Raw genomic sequence first — 12,523 nt, 5'->3', positions numbered from 1 at the left:
ACATCGTAATGCATCTAAAGCGAAGAAATCATATTAAAACATATATAATTCATTTTGAAAACTGAGATTACTAGTCAACTGCAAATCGAGCAAACGTTTTAAAAAATGAGCATTTGAATAAGTATACCTACATAAATCTATCATAAATCGCATACAGAGAGTAAGTTATATGAATTTATTTGAAATCAACAAAAATAAATAATAATCTGAAATTTCTATGAACACACTTTTATTTACAGATTGATTCCGATTCTAGATTCTATACAGATTATGCAGCAGCTAGGAAAACTCAACTAAATGAAAAGAAAACTTATAATTTGCAATATTATTATGGTCTATAAAAAAACAAACATTTATTTCCTTATAAGCAAAAACATTTTTTGTGTTTTCGAAGTTTTATACACCTGAATGCGAGCTGCCTTCACTAATATCAGTGACTTCACATCTCCATCGAAATTAATTGCTTTATCATACTATAGTGTCAAAGTCACAGAAGCATTACTTTTGGGATGTACCAGAGTAATATCGTGTATCGGCTGCTTTCTGAACGTCTCCGCCGTCTTTATCTTACCTACATATGTGCAAAAACCAATAGTATTAACGAACTCATCATGATTCCTGTTCGTTATTTTGGAAATTGGTACCAAATCAAATTTGATTTCGGGTATGCCTTCATCGTCAGCTTCCTCGTACAACTGTACCACGGTCTTCTCATTAAACCATATCTTGTAGTCATGTTTATGTGGCCAATACTGTCGGCCATTAATAATCAGCAGTAGGTTAAATTCGGAAAAGTAGTAGACATTTCCGACCTCGATTTGATCGAAGAATTTCTCACACTTATCTTTAAAAGCAGTAGCATGAATATTCCCAGATGCGTCCAGTAAATCAATCGAAAAAAGGCAGTTTGCAAAACTATCCTTTGTCCAAAAGCTTTTAGCGATCTTCCAAGTAACTCGAGCCTTAATGCCTGAGATATTTTAACTTGGACTTAGACTTGTAATAGATTGCGTACTATTTGAGTCATTCGTTGAGTTGTTGTTGTTATTTGTGTTGTTGTCTGATTGCTCCCTTTTAACCCTCTTTGCTTCTGGAGTAGTTTCATCGTTGGCTACATTCTCATGACTATTAGGCTCACCTGTTCTCAAATCACCCAAATTTACCACAGTTAACTCTGTCACAATAAGAGCTTGCTATGAAGGAAACAGTTATAGCGTTAGTTCATCAATCCATCGCCAAATTGCAAATAAAACATACTTGCCAGAACCTTCTTCTTTCAGCTTCGGGTGTCTTTCTTTTGAGAAGTCCCTTGTGCTGCATTTCATTGAGTTGACTCGCCAACGTGACGTAGGTATTGTAATAATTTCCATCAGTTACAAGTAACCAATAACCTTCCTGTTTTTTTTATTTCTTTTTATGCTCAATATTTGAAGTACTGTTGTAGAACATCCTCGCCATCCATAATGCGCTGCATGGGAAGTACAGTTTATTTTTTTATAACCTAATATATCGAGTCCTATTTGCATAAATAACGTAAGTGCCATTTTTCCGAAATTAGTTTATTTTTATTTACATGTGTTCATATTTACCAACCGCATCTGCACACAAAATATTTAATTTGTATTTACTATCTTTACGAAGATATTGACCTGTCAATTATAACGTAAGCGACAAGCGGCATACGAAACACGACACACGATTACTCAAAATTAATCTCTCCTGTAAAATTTGCTTTTTGGCGCGTACGTTATTTATGCAAATAGGGCTCGATATTTTCATCACTTTTACCGAAATGACTCCTGTGGTTAAATTTGCATTTGATGACATTTTGTAGTCAAAATAAATTATTTTAAATGTGTCGTATAATTACATATACGTATATATTATTTTATCTATAGCTAATGCCAACCACCAACGACAAGCTGCTAATACCGACTGAAAAACCTGATAGAAAGAATTTCATATTACATTATTTGAACGTTATTATTTGCGGTCAAGCAGAGGTGATTAAAATAAATATTTTAAAATTTGCGATACAAACAAACAATTCATATACTATCATAAAGTATAATATGCGAATTATAATCAGAGCTCTTAAGTTTTGAGTCTTACTTTAAGGTTGTCAGAAAAATTAATATAATTTTTAGACATTTCCAAAAAAATGTGTTATTGCTCAGAACGTGGTGAAATTAATAAGGTTGTATGAAAAATAAATATTTTTAGACATTTAAAAAAAAAAGATAAGATCACAACCACTTTCATTGGGATCGGATAATAAATGATAATCGAATAAGATATTTAAGAAGACATTTTATCTAGTGTGGAAGAAAGAGGCAGCAACAGAATCCTATCACATATTGAACTTGGAAAGATTAATTTGATTTCGGTAAACAAAGTATACAAACTACTGCCTATATTTCGGCGCATTTCTGGTCACAACTTAAAACCGTGTGACTGTTTCTACTACTGTTATATTTTATTCATTGTTCGGTCATTTATTTGATTATTCATTTTAATCGATTGCCTAGCTTAATGTATTATTAGAATGAGTAAAATATAATATATATAATCTCTGAGATCTACAGGCAGCCAGACTGATAGACTGATCAAGAAAATATATTTGTTTTGCGTATTTTTAATAATTAAATATCAATTAAAATTTCTTCGATTTCTCGTTCTGTCTCTATTATTCGTTTATAAATAAAAACAGAACAGTCACAAGTACAAATTTTAGATAATTTATTTCATTCAATGCATGTGTTTATTCAATATTTAATCTTAATGTATGGAATTAATATTACTCTTATTACGCGCACCGCACGTGATCAACTTAATTTGAAGGTCCAATGCCTGTCATATCCTTAAGCTCTTTGATCAAATGCTTGTTGTATTCTTTGTAATTTATCGGATTCATAGACTGTACAGATAACTTGTTCCGAGTCATGTCGCCGTACATCTCATTCTTGCAACGCAATTTAAATATGAAAGATGAAAAATTAATATCTGCAAACATTTTCTCAGCAGCAGCTGGATCATTCTCCAAAGCTTCGCCAACTTCCTGAGCAGTGTGCTTTAGCAATTGCTCGCCAGCCTCGTTGAAGCAGGTCACCCAACGGTTCGACGTCCAATCTCCAATGCTCATCTGTGACCATAAGAAAAAATAGGATCATTAAGTCGTATTTAAAAAAGAAATCATATTGTTACCCACATTTACTAGTAGACGGTATTTAAAGTTGGGATACGCAGCATTACAACGCTCGCAGCGATACTGTCCGTTGCCCTCGTCCACGACCTTCTTGTTACATTCCGTCTGGGGACAGGCTTTATAGAATGCGTTCTCCTGCTTAACTATGTGAACGACGGCCTTACATTGGAAGTAGTCGGGTTTGTCACCAGAGCCTAGATTTCGCATGCGTGCGTCCTTCAGTGTGACCCAATCGCTGTTGAAGCTCCCGCCACCGGTGCGTGCCGAAACCATGTTGCTTACACTGTCTCCACCGCCATTGTCGAACCAACCGCGCAGCTTGTGTGCCTCTGGCATGTCTGGGTTAATTTTCAAAATTGATCCACCGCCCATACTGAGACTTTTGCCGCCATTAAATTCGTTAATGCGAGATCCCTTGACTAAAATCACTGGCTGCACATGTCCATCGAAATTAACTGCTTCGTCACCCCATAGTGTCAGAGTGACAGCAGCATTACTCATATCTACCAACGTAAGATCGCGTTTCTTGAACTCCTTGTTGGTAGTTCGGGATGTGAAAGCCTGCAACTCGCCAACATCTTTGCAAATGCCAATTGTATCAACGGATGCCTTGTTCTCCATGCTCGCTATTTCGGAGATTGGTACCAAATCAAATTTTATTTCGGGAATTCCTCCATCATCGGCATCCTCGCACAACTGCACCACTGTCTCGCCTGTGAAGGTCATCTCATAATCATTTTTGAGTTGAGAATACTGCTTATTGGCCGGTTTCAGCTGGCATTTGGAAAAGAAGTAGACATTGTCGACCTCGATTAAATCGTAGAACTTATCGCACTGCTCCTTAAAAGCAGTGGCACGAATTTCACCAGATTCGTCCATTAAATCCATGCTGAAAAGCTTGCCCTCGCCACGTGCATTACTCCAGGTGCGTATAGCGGTCTTCGAAGTGACGCGAGCCTTGATAACCCACTTGTTCTGATATGGACTAAGACTACTAATGGGATGTGTTAGTCCTGCATTAAGTGTGCTGTCCATTGTGTTGTTGTTGTTGTTATTTGTTTGGTTGTATGATTGCTCCTTTTTGACGGGCATACTTGCTTGAACCGGAGCTGCTTTTGGAGCAGTGTCTTGTTTGGCTGCATTCTCATAAGTTACAGGCTCGCCAATCTTTGTTTTTACCTCATCACCCGAATTCAATACTGTTAACTCGGTCACAATGAGGACTCGCCTATGAAGAAAGCAATTGTATCTTTAATCTATCAATCCATCGGCAAATTGCAAATAAATCTTACTTGCCAGAGCCTTCTTTGCCCACCATCGAGGTCATGTACTTATCCAGACGTACGATTGTGTTCTCGTTGAGCAGTCCCTTGTGCTGCATTTCATTGAGTTGGCTCGCCAACATGGCATAGCTATTGTAGTACTTTCCATCTGACATAAGCAAGCGATATCGTTCCTGATCCGAATTCGTATTGATTCTCTTAATGCCCAGAATTTGAAGCACCGGTGACGGAACATCCTCGCCATGCATGATGCGCTGCAATGGAATATAAATCAAGTTTATTTTTGATATTATGCGATAATTTTATTGCACATATACCGCAATCACTCCTGTTGTTAGACTTGCAATCGGCGCCATTATGTTCTTTACTTTAAATTGTTTTCTTTCCCAAAACTGAAATACTTCTGAATTTCAACAGCGGCGTAATTTTAGCGATATGCGATGCCAGAAGTGGCGGGAAGAAGAGTTCGGATTAAGCTCTATTGAACGAATCACTAAAGTGAACGAACGAACTAAATCTCTGTTTGTAGGTCATTTAGTTCAGTGAATAGAATTCATAGTTCGTTCAGGGAATATATCCCAAAAGAGTTCGCTCAGTGAACAAAAAGTGCCGTTGTGTCCGATCTGGTTTAATTCATGTTACAAAAAATTAAGTACATTTCCAAAAAAGGTATTCTGAATATTTGTACCTTTTTCAAATTTTTTATTTTATTTAGCCAGAATTTTTTAAATTTGTGCAACATTTTTGTTTGAATTTTCTCGATTTTTTGTATATTTAATTTTGTACAATTAATTTTTCTAACATCTCATCCCGAGGGCTGACGAGGGCTTAATTTTGTCATATTTTGAATTTTATGTTATCGTCAAATTAAATAATTTTTTTTTTTAGTTGTTTGCGTTTTTCAATTCGCAATATTTGCTATTGATGGGCGACAATATCGACAAAATAAGTTGACCAACGAGTAATGTGAGGAACATTAATCGATAGTCTTATCGATATAAAAAGAGTGCAGACAAATATTATCACGAAATACGATGCGGAGGTTAGCGATAGCTTATTGAGCGCACTGCTATCGAAGGCTTCAGCACTGCCAAATTAGCTATTTTATAGCTAGTTCTGAATATTTCAGAATTCAATTGCTAGAAAAACTTTAAAATTGCTAATAGCCGAAAACCTGGTTATTTTCAACACTTGTTTTGGTATTAGTATTTTTTCCAAAACTTTGCAAAAGTGCACAAATTTTTCTTTTGGTTCCAAGCTGCCACCCTAGATAGTTTATTTTAGCTATTTTGCATCGCAATTTGAGCTATTTTTTTGGATGCTTTTCAGCCAGAAGCAACTAATTTTTTCTCTAACAAGTTGGCAACTCTGGGCTGCAGGCCAGTCACTCTCGTTTCTTTCGCTTCAGCCTCGTTTGCGAATTAAAAAGTCGTGGTTACTGTTTGATTTGCAGGCTCAATTTGCCGCAGAGTTTAGCAAAGAATAATATAAATAAATACAATTAGTAAAATAAAGTGGGTGAAAAGAAAGAAAGCTACACGCAATTTTCAGCTGCCAATACGAAGCAAGGCACAAAGAGCAAACAAAAGAAACAATGAGCGAGCGAAACGGCAGCCGAAAATGTGATAGATAGTGCTACTCTTCTATCCAAATAAAACAAAACAAAGGAGAAACAAAGGATAGAAACCCCGAAAACTCCACACACACACACACGTACACAAATACATACAATAGGAAGAAGAGCAGATGATGAAGCAGGCAAAACTGGCTGATGAACGACAATAAATTAAAAGAAAAAAATGTATGAACTCAAACTTTTTTTTTGTACAAATGGAATCAAAAAAACTGTAAACTAAGTGTTTAGTTTGCAGCAATATATGCAAACTGCAAGTGAAAGGAGAAAATTCGTTGCCATCGGTTCATATAATTGTGTCTGTGTTTGTGTCTGCCTGTGCATCTGTGTATACGCGTGTGTGTGTATGCAAGTGTGAGTAGAATTGGAATTGGAATTGAGATTGGGGTTGGTAAATCGTGAAAAGTGATATAAAAAAAGGCCATAAGTCTATATTTTTGCCCCCATCTGCGGCAAGAGTAGCAAGCAAGATTTAAAAATGCCCAGTGCATCGTTCACATCATCACGCACCTATGTGCGCCGCTCCAGACGAAAAGGAGCCAATCGCATTGCGATGCCAAATCGTCCCTCGGGCAACATTATGGATCCCATGCTGCAACAGAATGTGCATGCTCCACCAAGCAGCGCTGCCTCCACAAGCACAGCCTCATCCGCAACCGCAACCGCATCCTCGGCATCAGTAGGAGTGGGAATGGGAGTGGGAGTTGGAGGCAATAGCACCAGCTCCAGTTCAAGTTCCAGCAACAGTGCCGCAGCTGGAACCGGCAACCCCGCGGAGTACTTTGACAGTGGCCAGCCCTCGAGCAGCAATGCAGCTAGCACAACAACAGGAACGGGTGCGGGAGCGGGAACGAGTGGGGGAGTCAATCAGAATCAGGGCATTGGTAATATGTACAGTGCCGTGCAAATTATGGACACCACAGAGGGCAACTCAACGCTGGCAAGCACTTCATCGGCTGCCGGTCCCAGCAGCAGCAGCAACAACAACATCACCTGCAATTCAAATTTTCCCAGCACATCAGCTTCCAGTCAAAGCAACAACAACAGTAGCAGCAGCAGCAGCGGCAGCAGCAACGCTTCCTGCTGCCACCAATCACCGTATGACTTGCGACGCAAGATCTCCGCTGCCAGCAACCACGAGCAGTGGTGTTCGTCGAGCGGTGCAAGTGGAGCTGGACAATCGGTGGCTATGGTAATGGTGGGACCCGCCAGCAGTTCGCCGCCGTTGTTAAATGCCAGCACGTCGCCAGCCAGCTCTTCAACGTCTTCAGCCTCATCCTCATCGTCTTCATCATCGTCATCGTCGTCGTCATCGTCATCATCATCACCTTCGGCCATTGTGCAGGCGCCATCGACAAGCGCCACATTTCCCGTGAATAATGCGCCCACAACAGGCGCCACTCTTGCCCAGCCGCCCAACGTGCACAGTTCTGTGCCGCAGCAGCAGCATTGCGGCGCTCTGCCGGTGGGCGGGGCAGCGGCTGTCATTGAGGACAACAATTATATGTTGCCAGCACGTAAACGTTCCCGCCGTCTTTACACACAGAGCGGAGAAACGGATACGGCGGCCGTGCCCAATATGGAAGCAGGCAGCGGCGGAAGTGCAGCGAGCGGAGGAGGACCAACTGCCGCACAGTATTTGCAGTACGAGCTGGCGGACGAGGTGCTCCTGGCGATATTCTCGTATCTGCTGGAACAGGATCTGTGTCGTCTGGCGCTGGTGTGCAAGCGCTTCAATACCATTGCCAACGATGCGGAGCTGTGGAAGCGTCTATATCAGTCTGTATTTGAGTACGATTTACCACTGTTTAATCCAGAACTTTGCAAATTTGTCTTTGAGAAACCTGAGGAGTCGGAGTATGCAAATCCGTGGAAGGAGAGCTTTCGCCAGCTCTATCGCGGTGTCCACGTGCGCCCAGGCTACCAGGATAAGCGACACGCCGGTCGCAGCATCGTGTTCTTCAACACCATTCAGGCCGCTCTGGATTATCCCGAAGAACGTGCCGCTGCAGCATTTGCATCGGGTTCCAACGCTGCTGCCGCTGGTGCCGGTGCAGGCAATGTTAATGCTGGTCTATCGAATACCAGCAGCAGCTCAGCATCCGGTGCCGGTGGTGCCGCCAGCGTCAATGCATTGGCCAACATATACGAGGAAAATGTACCGCCAACTGAACATCCGGGTCCGCTGATCTTTTTGCATGCCGGCCACTACAAGGGAGAGTACTTATTCATTGACTCGGACGTGGCACTCGTGGGCGCTGCTCCTGGCAATGTGGCCGAGTCTGTTGTACTGGAGCGTGAGGCTGGCTCAACCGTAATGTTTGTAGAGGGCGCCAAGTACGCCTATGTTGGCTATCTGACTCTCAAGTTTTCACCGGAAGTCACCTCAACGGTGTCACATCACAAGCATTATTGCCTGGACATTGGCGAGAATTGTTCGCCGACGGTTGACAACTGCATCATCCGTTCCACATCTGTGGTGGGTGCGGCGGTTTGTGTTGGCGGCGTTAGTGCCAATCCGGTCATACGGAATTGTGACATCAGCGACTGTGAGAACGTTGGTCTCTATGTCACCGACTATGCACAGGGCACCTATGAGCACAACGAGATCAGCCGCAATGCCTTGGCCGGAATTTGGGTGAAGAACTTTGCCAGTCCCATAATGCGTGAGAATCACATACATCATGGACGTGACGTGGGCATATTTACCTTTGAGAATGGCATGGTAAGTCTTAATTGTTCCAAATACCAAATGACGAATCTATCTTGAAACAATAACAACATGATATTTCTTTATTTAAAATATTTGATTATTTCTGACTAATTAATAAATTTCCAACTTAAAAAATTAATTTATTTATTTAATTTTTTTTGTCTGAATCATTCTGAAATATTAAAATAATGATAAGAAAATGATAGATGGTCAAATATAAAAAAAAGCATGTGATAGATTTTAAATCTTCATTATTTAAGACCAATTAAAAAAAACCCAACTTAAAAAATTAATTATATTATTATTTTTTGTCTTAATCAATCTGAAATATTAAAATAATGATAAGAAGATGGTAGATGGTCCAATATAAAAAAGTATGTAATATATTTTAATTCTCCATTATTTAAGAATGATTAAAAAATTACCAATTTAAAAAAATTAATTATATTATTATTTGTTGTCTGAATCAATGTGAAATAATTGAATATTCATAAGAAATTTATTAATGGTCAAATATAAAAAAGTATGTGACTTTAATTATTATTTTTAAAAGTCTATCAACTGTCAATTAAGTTTGTCATGGTCATAATCACATTGATTGCTATTTATCATTTCAGGGCTACTTTGAGAAGAATGATATTCACAATAATCGCATTGCTGGCTTTGAGGTCAAGGCTGGCGCCAATCCCACGGTAGTCAAGTGTGAGATACATCATGGACAGACGGGGGGTATCTATGTTCACGAGAATGGACTTGGTCAGTTCATAGAAAATCGAATACACTCGAATAACTTTGCAGGTATGTGCCGAGTATCTACAAATCTACATTGAATCGTATTAATTAATCAAAATTTTAATGCAGGTGTGTGGATAACATCGAATAGCAATCCAACTATACGCAAGAACGAGATCTATAATGGTCATCAGGGAGGTGTGTACATCTTTGGTGAGGGACGCGGCCTCATTGAGCACAACAACATCTATGGCAATGCATTGGCCGGCATACAGATCCGCACTAACAGTGATCCAATAGTGCGCCATAACAAAATCCATCATGGACAGCACGGCGGCATTTATGTTCATGAGAAGGGTCAGGGACTGATCGAGGAGAATGAGGTGTACTCCAATACACTAGCTGGCGTCTGGATTACCACTGGTAGTACGCCAGTGTTGCGACGCAATCGCATCCATTCTGGTAAACAAGTGGGCGTCTATTTTTATGATAACGGTCACGGAAAACTAGAGGACAACGACATCTTCAATCATCTGTATTCGGGAGTACAAATTCGCACGGGCAGCAATCCGGTGATACGTGGCAACAAAATCTGGGGCGGACAGAACGGCGGTGTCCTTGTCTACAACGGCGGACTAGGTCTGCTGGAGCAGAATGAGATATTTGATAATGCCATGGCCGGTGTGTGGATCAAAACGGACTCGAATCCAACTCTGAAGCGTAACAAGATCTATGATGGACGCGACGGCGGCATTTGTATATTCAATGGGGGCAAGGGCATTCTCGAGGAGAACGACATATTTCGGAACACACAGGCTGGCGTTCTGATCTCAACACAGTCGCATCCCATACTGCGACGCAATCGGATTTACGACGGACAAGCGGCTGGCGTGGAGATCACCAACAATGCGACAGCAACATTGGAGCACAATCAAATCTTTAAGAACAAATTCGGGGGTCTTTGCCTGGCCAGCGGCGTGCAACCGATCACACGTGGTAACAACATATTCAACAACGAGGACGAGGTTGAGAAGGCCGTGTCTAGTGGCCAGTGCCTGTATAAGATTAGCAGCTACACATCATTTCCAATGCACGACTTTTATCGCTGCCAGACCTGTAATACAACCGATCGGAATGCCATATGCGTGAATTGCATAAAGAATTGTCATGCAGGACATGATGTTGAATTTATACGACACGATCGGTAAGTAGATAATTAAATTGATTATCTGCATTATACATTTTTAATAATTGTTGGTATTTGCTGCAGTTTCTTTTGTGACTGCGGTGCCGGCACCCTGTCCAATCAATGCCAACTGCAGGGTGAGCCCACGCAGGATACGGACACGCTTTACGACTCGGCAGCGCCCATGGAATCGCATACGCTAATGGTTAACTAGGGCAGCATCGATGAAGCACTCTAAATGTATTTTATAAATTTAATTAAGCCGCAAGCTCTCAACTGTTTAGACTTTAAGGTGCCCGCTATCACGCCCCCACATGTGTTGCTGTACATATTCACAAGACACACACAATAATACAATTGTTTGTATGTATATATAATAATTAATCTGCGTTCAAAATTTAACTCAATGTGCAATTTAGTTTAAACCAATTGATGCAACGTTTTCAATACCTACGAAATAGCTTCGCCTGTCCAATGTCCTCAACTGTCACAACGAAAATACTATTTCAAATATGCATTTCTTTTCTTTTTTTTACAAACTCGTGAATAGCAAGAAATGAATATATGCAAATGGGATGAAATATCGATGGAAAATTAAGCAGGACCTAAAACCCCAGTGAAGATAACAATTTTGTAATGTAGTTTAGTAGAGTTTTTAAATTCAAATAACATGAACGATAACAAAACAAAACAAAAAACATGAAGAAAAATAATAGTATTTTAAGCCGTAGACAACAACAACAATTCGAAAAGCAATTTTAAGTATTAATAACAAATTACGAGTAGATAAACGACAGCAACCGCTTTTTGCTTCAGCAGCTAACAAACCTACGTATAGAGATATTAACTATAAATACAAATAAATATACAAACAGTATAAATACAGTACATGGACAAGTTACAGAATCAAAAGCGTTTCTAAACATCAAATAATGAGCAATATTTCATGTCTTAATGTCAAATTTATAGCGAAGAGCATACAAATATGTGTCATTTTAGAATTATAAGATAAAACAGAGGAAAACTATGTAACTTGTACTGTTTCGGGTCTGCCGAGTATTCGAATTATGCAAAACTCATTATTTCTAACTTTAATGCGTAATACTAAGTAGCGCTATATAGACGTGTATGTAGGATTCACAGCAGCTAGTTTTATATACAAATGCATAGGACATGAGTTCGTTTAATACTTGTGCATGTGTTTTCATTTATATTTTTTTAAGAACTTTCAAATAGTTTGTTTTTTTATGTTGCCAATAGTTTTATTTATGTTACATTTTACAAATTGCTTGTTTTATTTTTTGCATAACACAAATAACTTTAATGAACAACAATTAAATGTAAAAGATAAAAAAAAAACCATATACATATTATACATATACATACTTTACTTATCTAAATATAGGCAAGCTCACACACACACACAACACATACGCATACATATATGTCAAGAATATAAGCATACTATTTACTAACAATTGCGTTGATTGCGATACAAAATGATAGTGTTGTGCATAATGTATCTGTGTATCTGTATTTTGATGTAAGCAAAAGCAACGACAATTCTGAATTGTAAAACATAAACAACACCCACACACACACACACACACAAACAAACAGACACATCTATATTATGTAGAAATGAATTTTAATGTGTTACCTACGCATCGTCGTCGTCGTCTTCGACTTGGACACACAGACAACCAACTAATTATACATATACCAGGTATAAGCTAAAATTATATTTGAAATCATTTCACAAAAAAACAAA

General features: G+C 39.4%; 2 protein-coding genes across 2 annotated transcripts; one reads left to right on the top strand and one right to left on the bottom strand.

The window, feature by feature from the left end:
- Window positions 1-2,715: 2,715 nt before the first annotated feature.
- On the bottom strand, window positions 2,716-4,948 carry LOC117791725 (replication protein A 70 kDa DNA-binding subunit). Its single transcript, XM_034631594.1, has 4 exons — window positions 4,806-4,948; window positions 4,498-4,742; window positions 3,209-4,433; window positions 2,716-3,142 (listed from the first exon to the last, which is right to left on the bottom strand). Exons 1-4 carry the CDS (start codon window positions 4,842-4,844, stop codon window positions 2,831-2,833), a joined length of 1,821 nt encoding a protein of 606 aa, XP_034487485.1. The 5' UTR covers window positions 4,845-4,948; the 3' UTR covers window positions 2,716-2,830.
- An 865-nt stretch (window positions 4,949-5,813) lies between these two features.
- Window positions 5,814-12,519, top strand: LOC117789844 (F-box only protein 11). Its single transcript, XM_034628994.1, has 4 exons — window positions 5,814-8,846; window positions 9,452-9,632; window positions 9,696-10,770; window positions 10,837-12,519. Exons 1-4 carry the CDS (start codon window positions 6,600-6,602, stop codon window positions 10,964-10,966), a joined length of 3,633 nt encoding a protein of 1,210 aa, XP_034484885.1. The 5' UTR covers window positions 5,814-6,599; the 3' UTR covers window positions 10,967-12,519.
- The last annotated feature ends 4 nt before the right edge of the window (window positions 12,520-12,523 follow it).

The sequence above is a fragment of the Drosophila innubila genome (assembly GCF_004354385.1).
Source record: "Drosophila innubila isolate TH190305 chromosome 3R unlocalized genomic scaffold, UK_Dinn_1.0 2_E_3R, whole genome shotgun sequence".
Lineage (NCBI taxonomy): Eukaryota > Metazoa > Arthropoda > Insecta > Diptera > Drosophilidae > Drosophila > Drosophila innubila.
The sequence above is the reverse complement of the archived record's forward strand: the minus strand, read 5'-3'. Positions and strand labels throughout refer to the sequence as shown.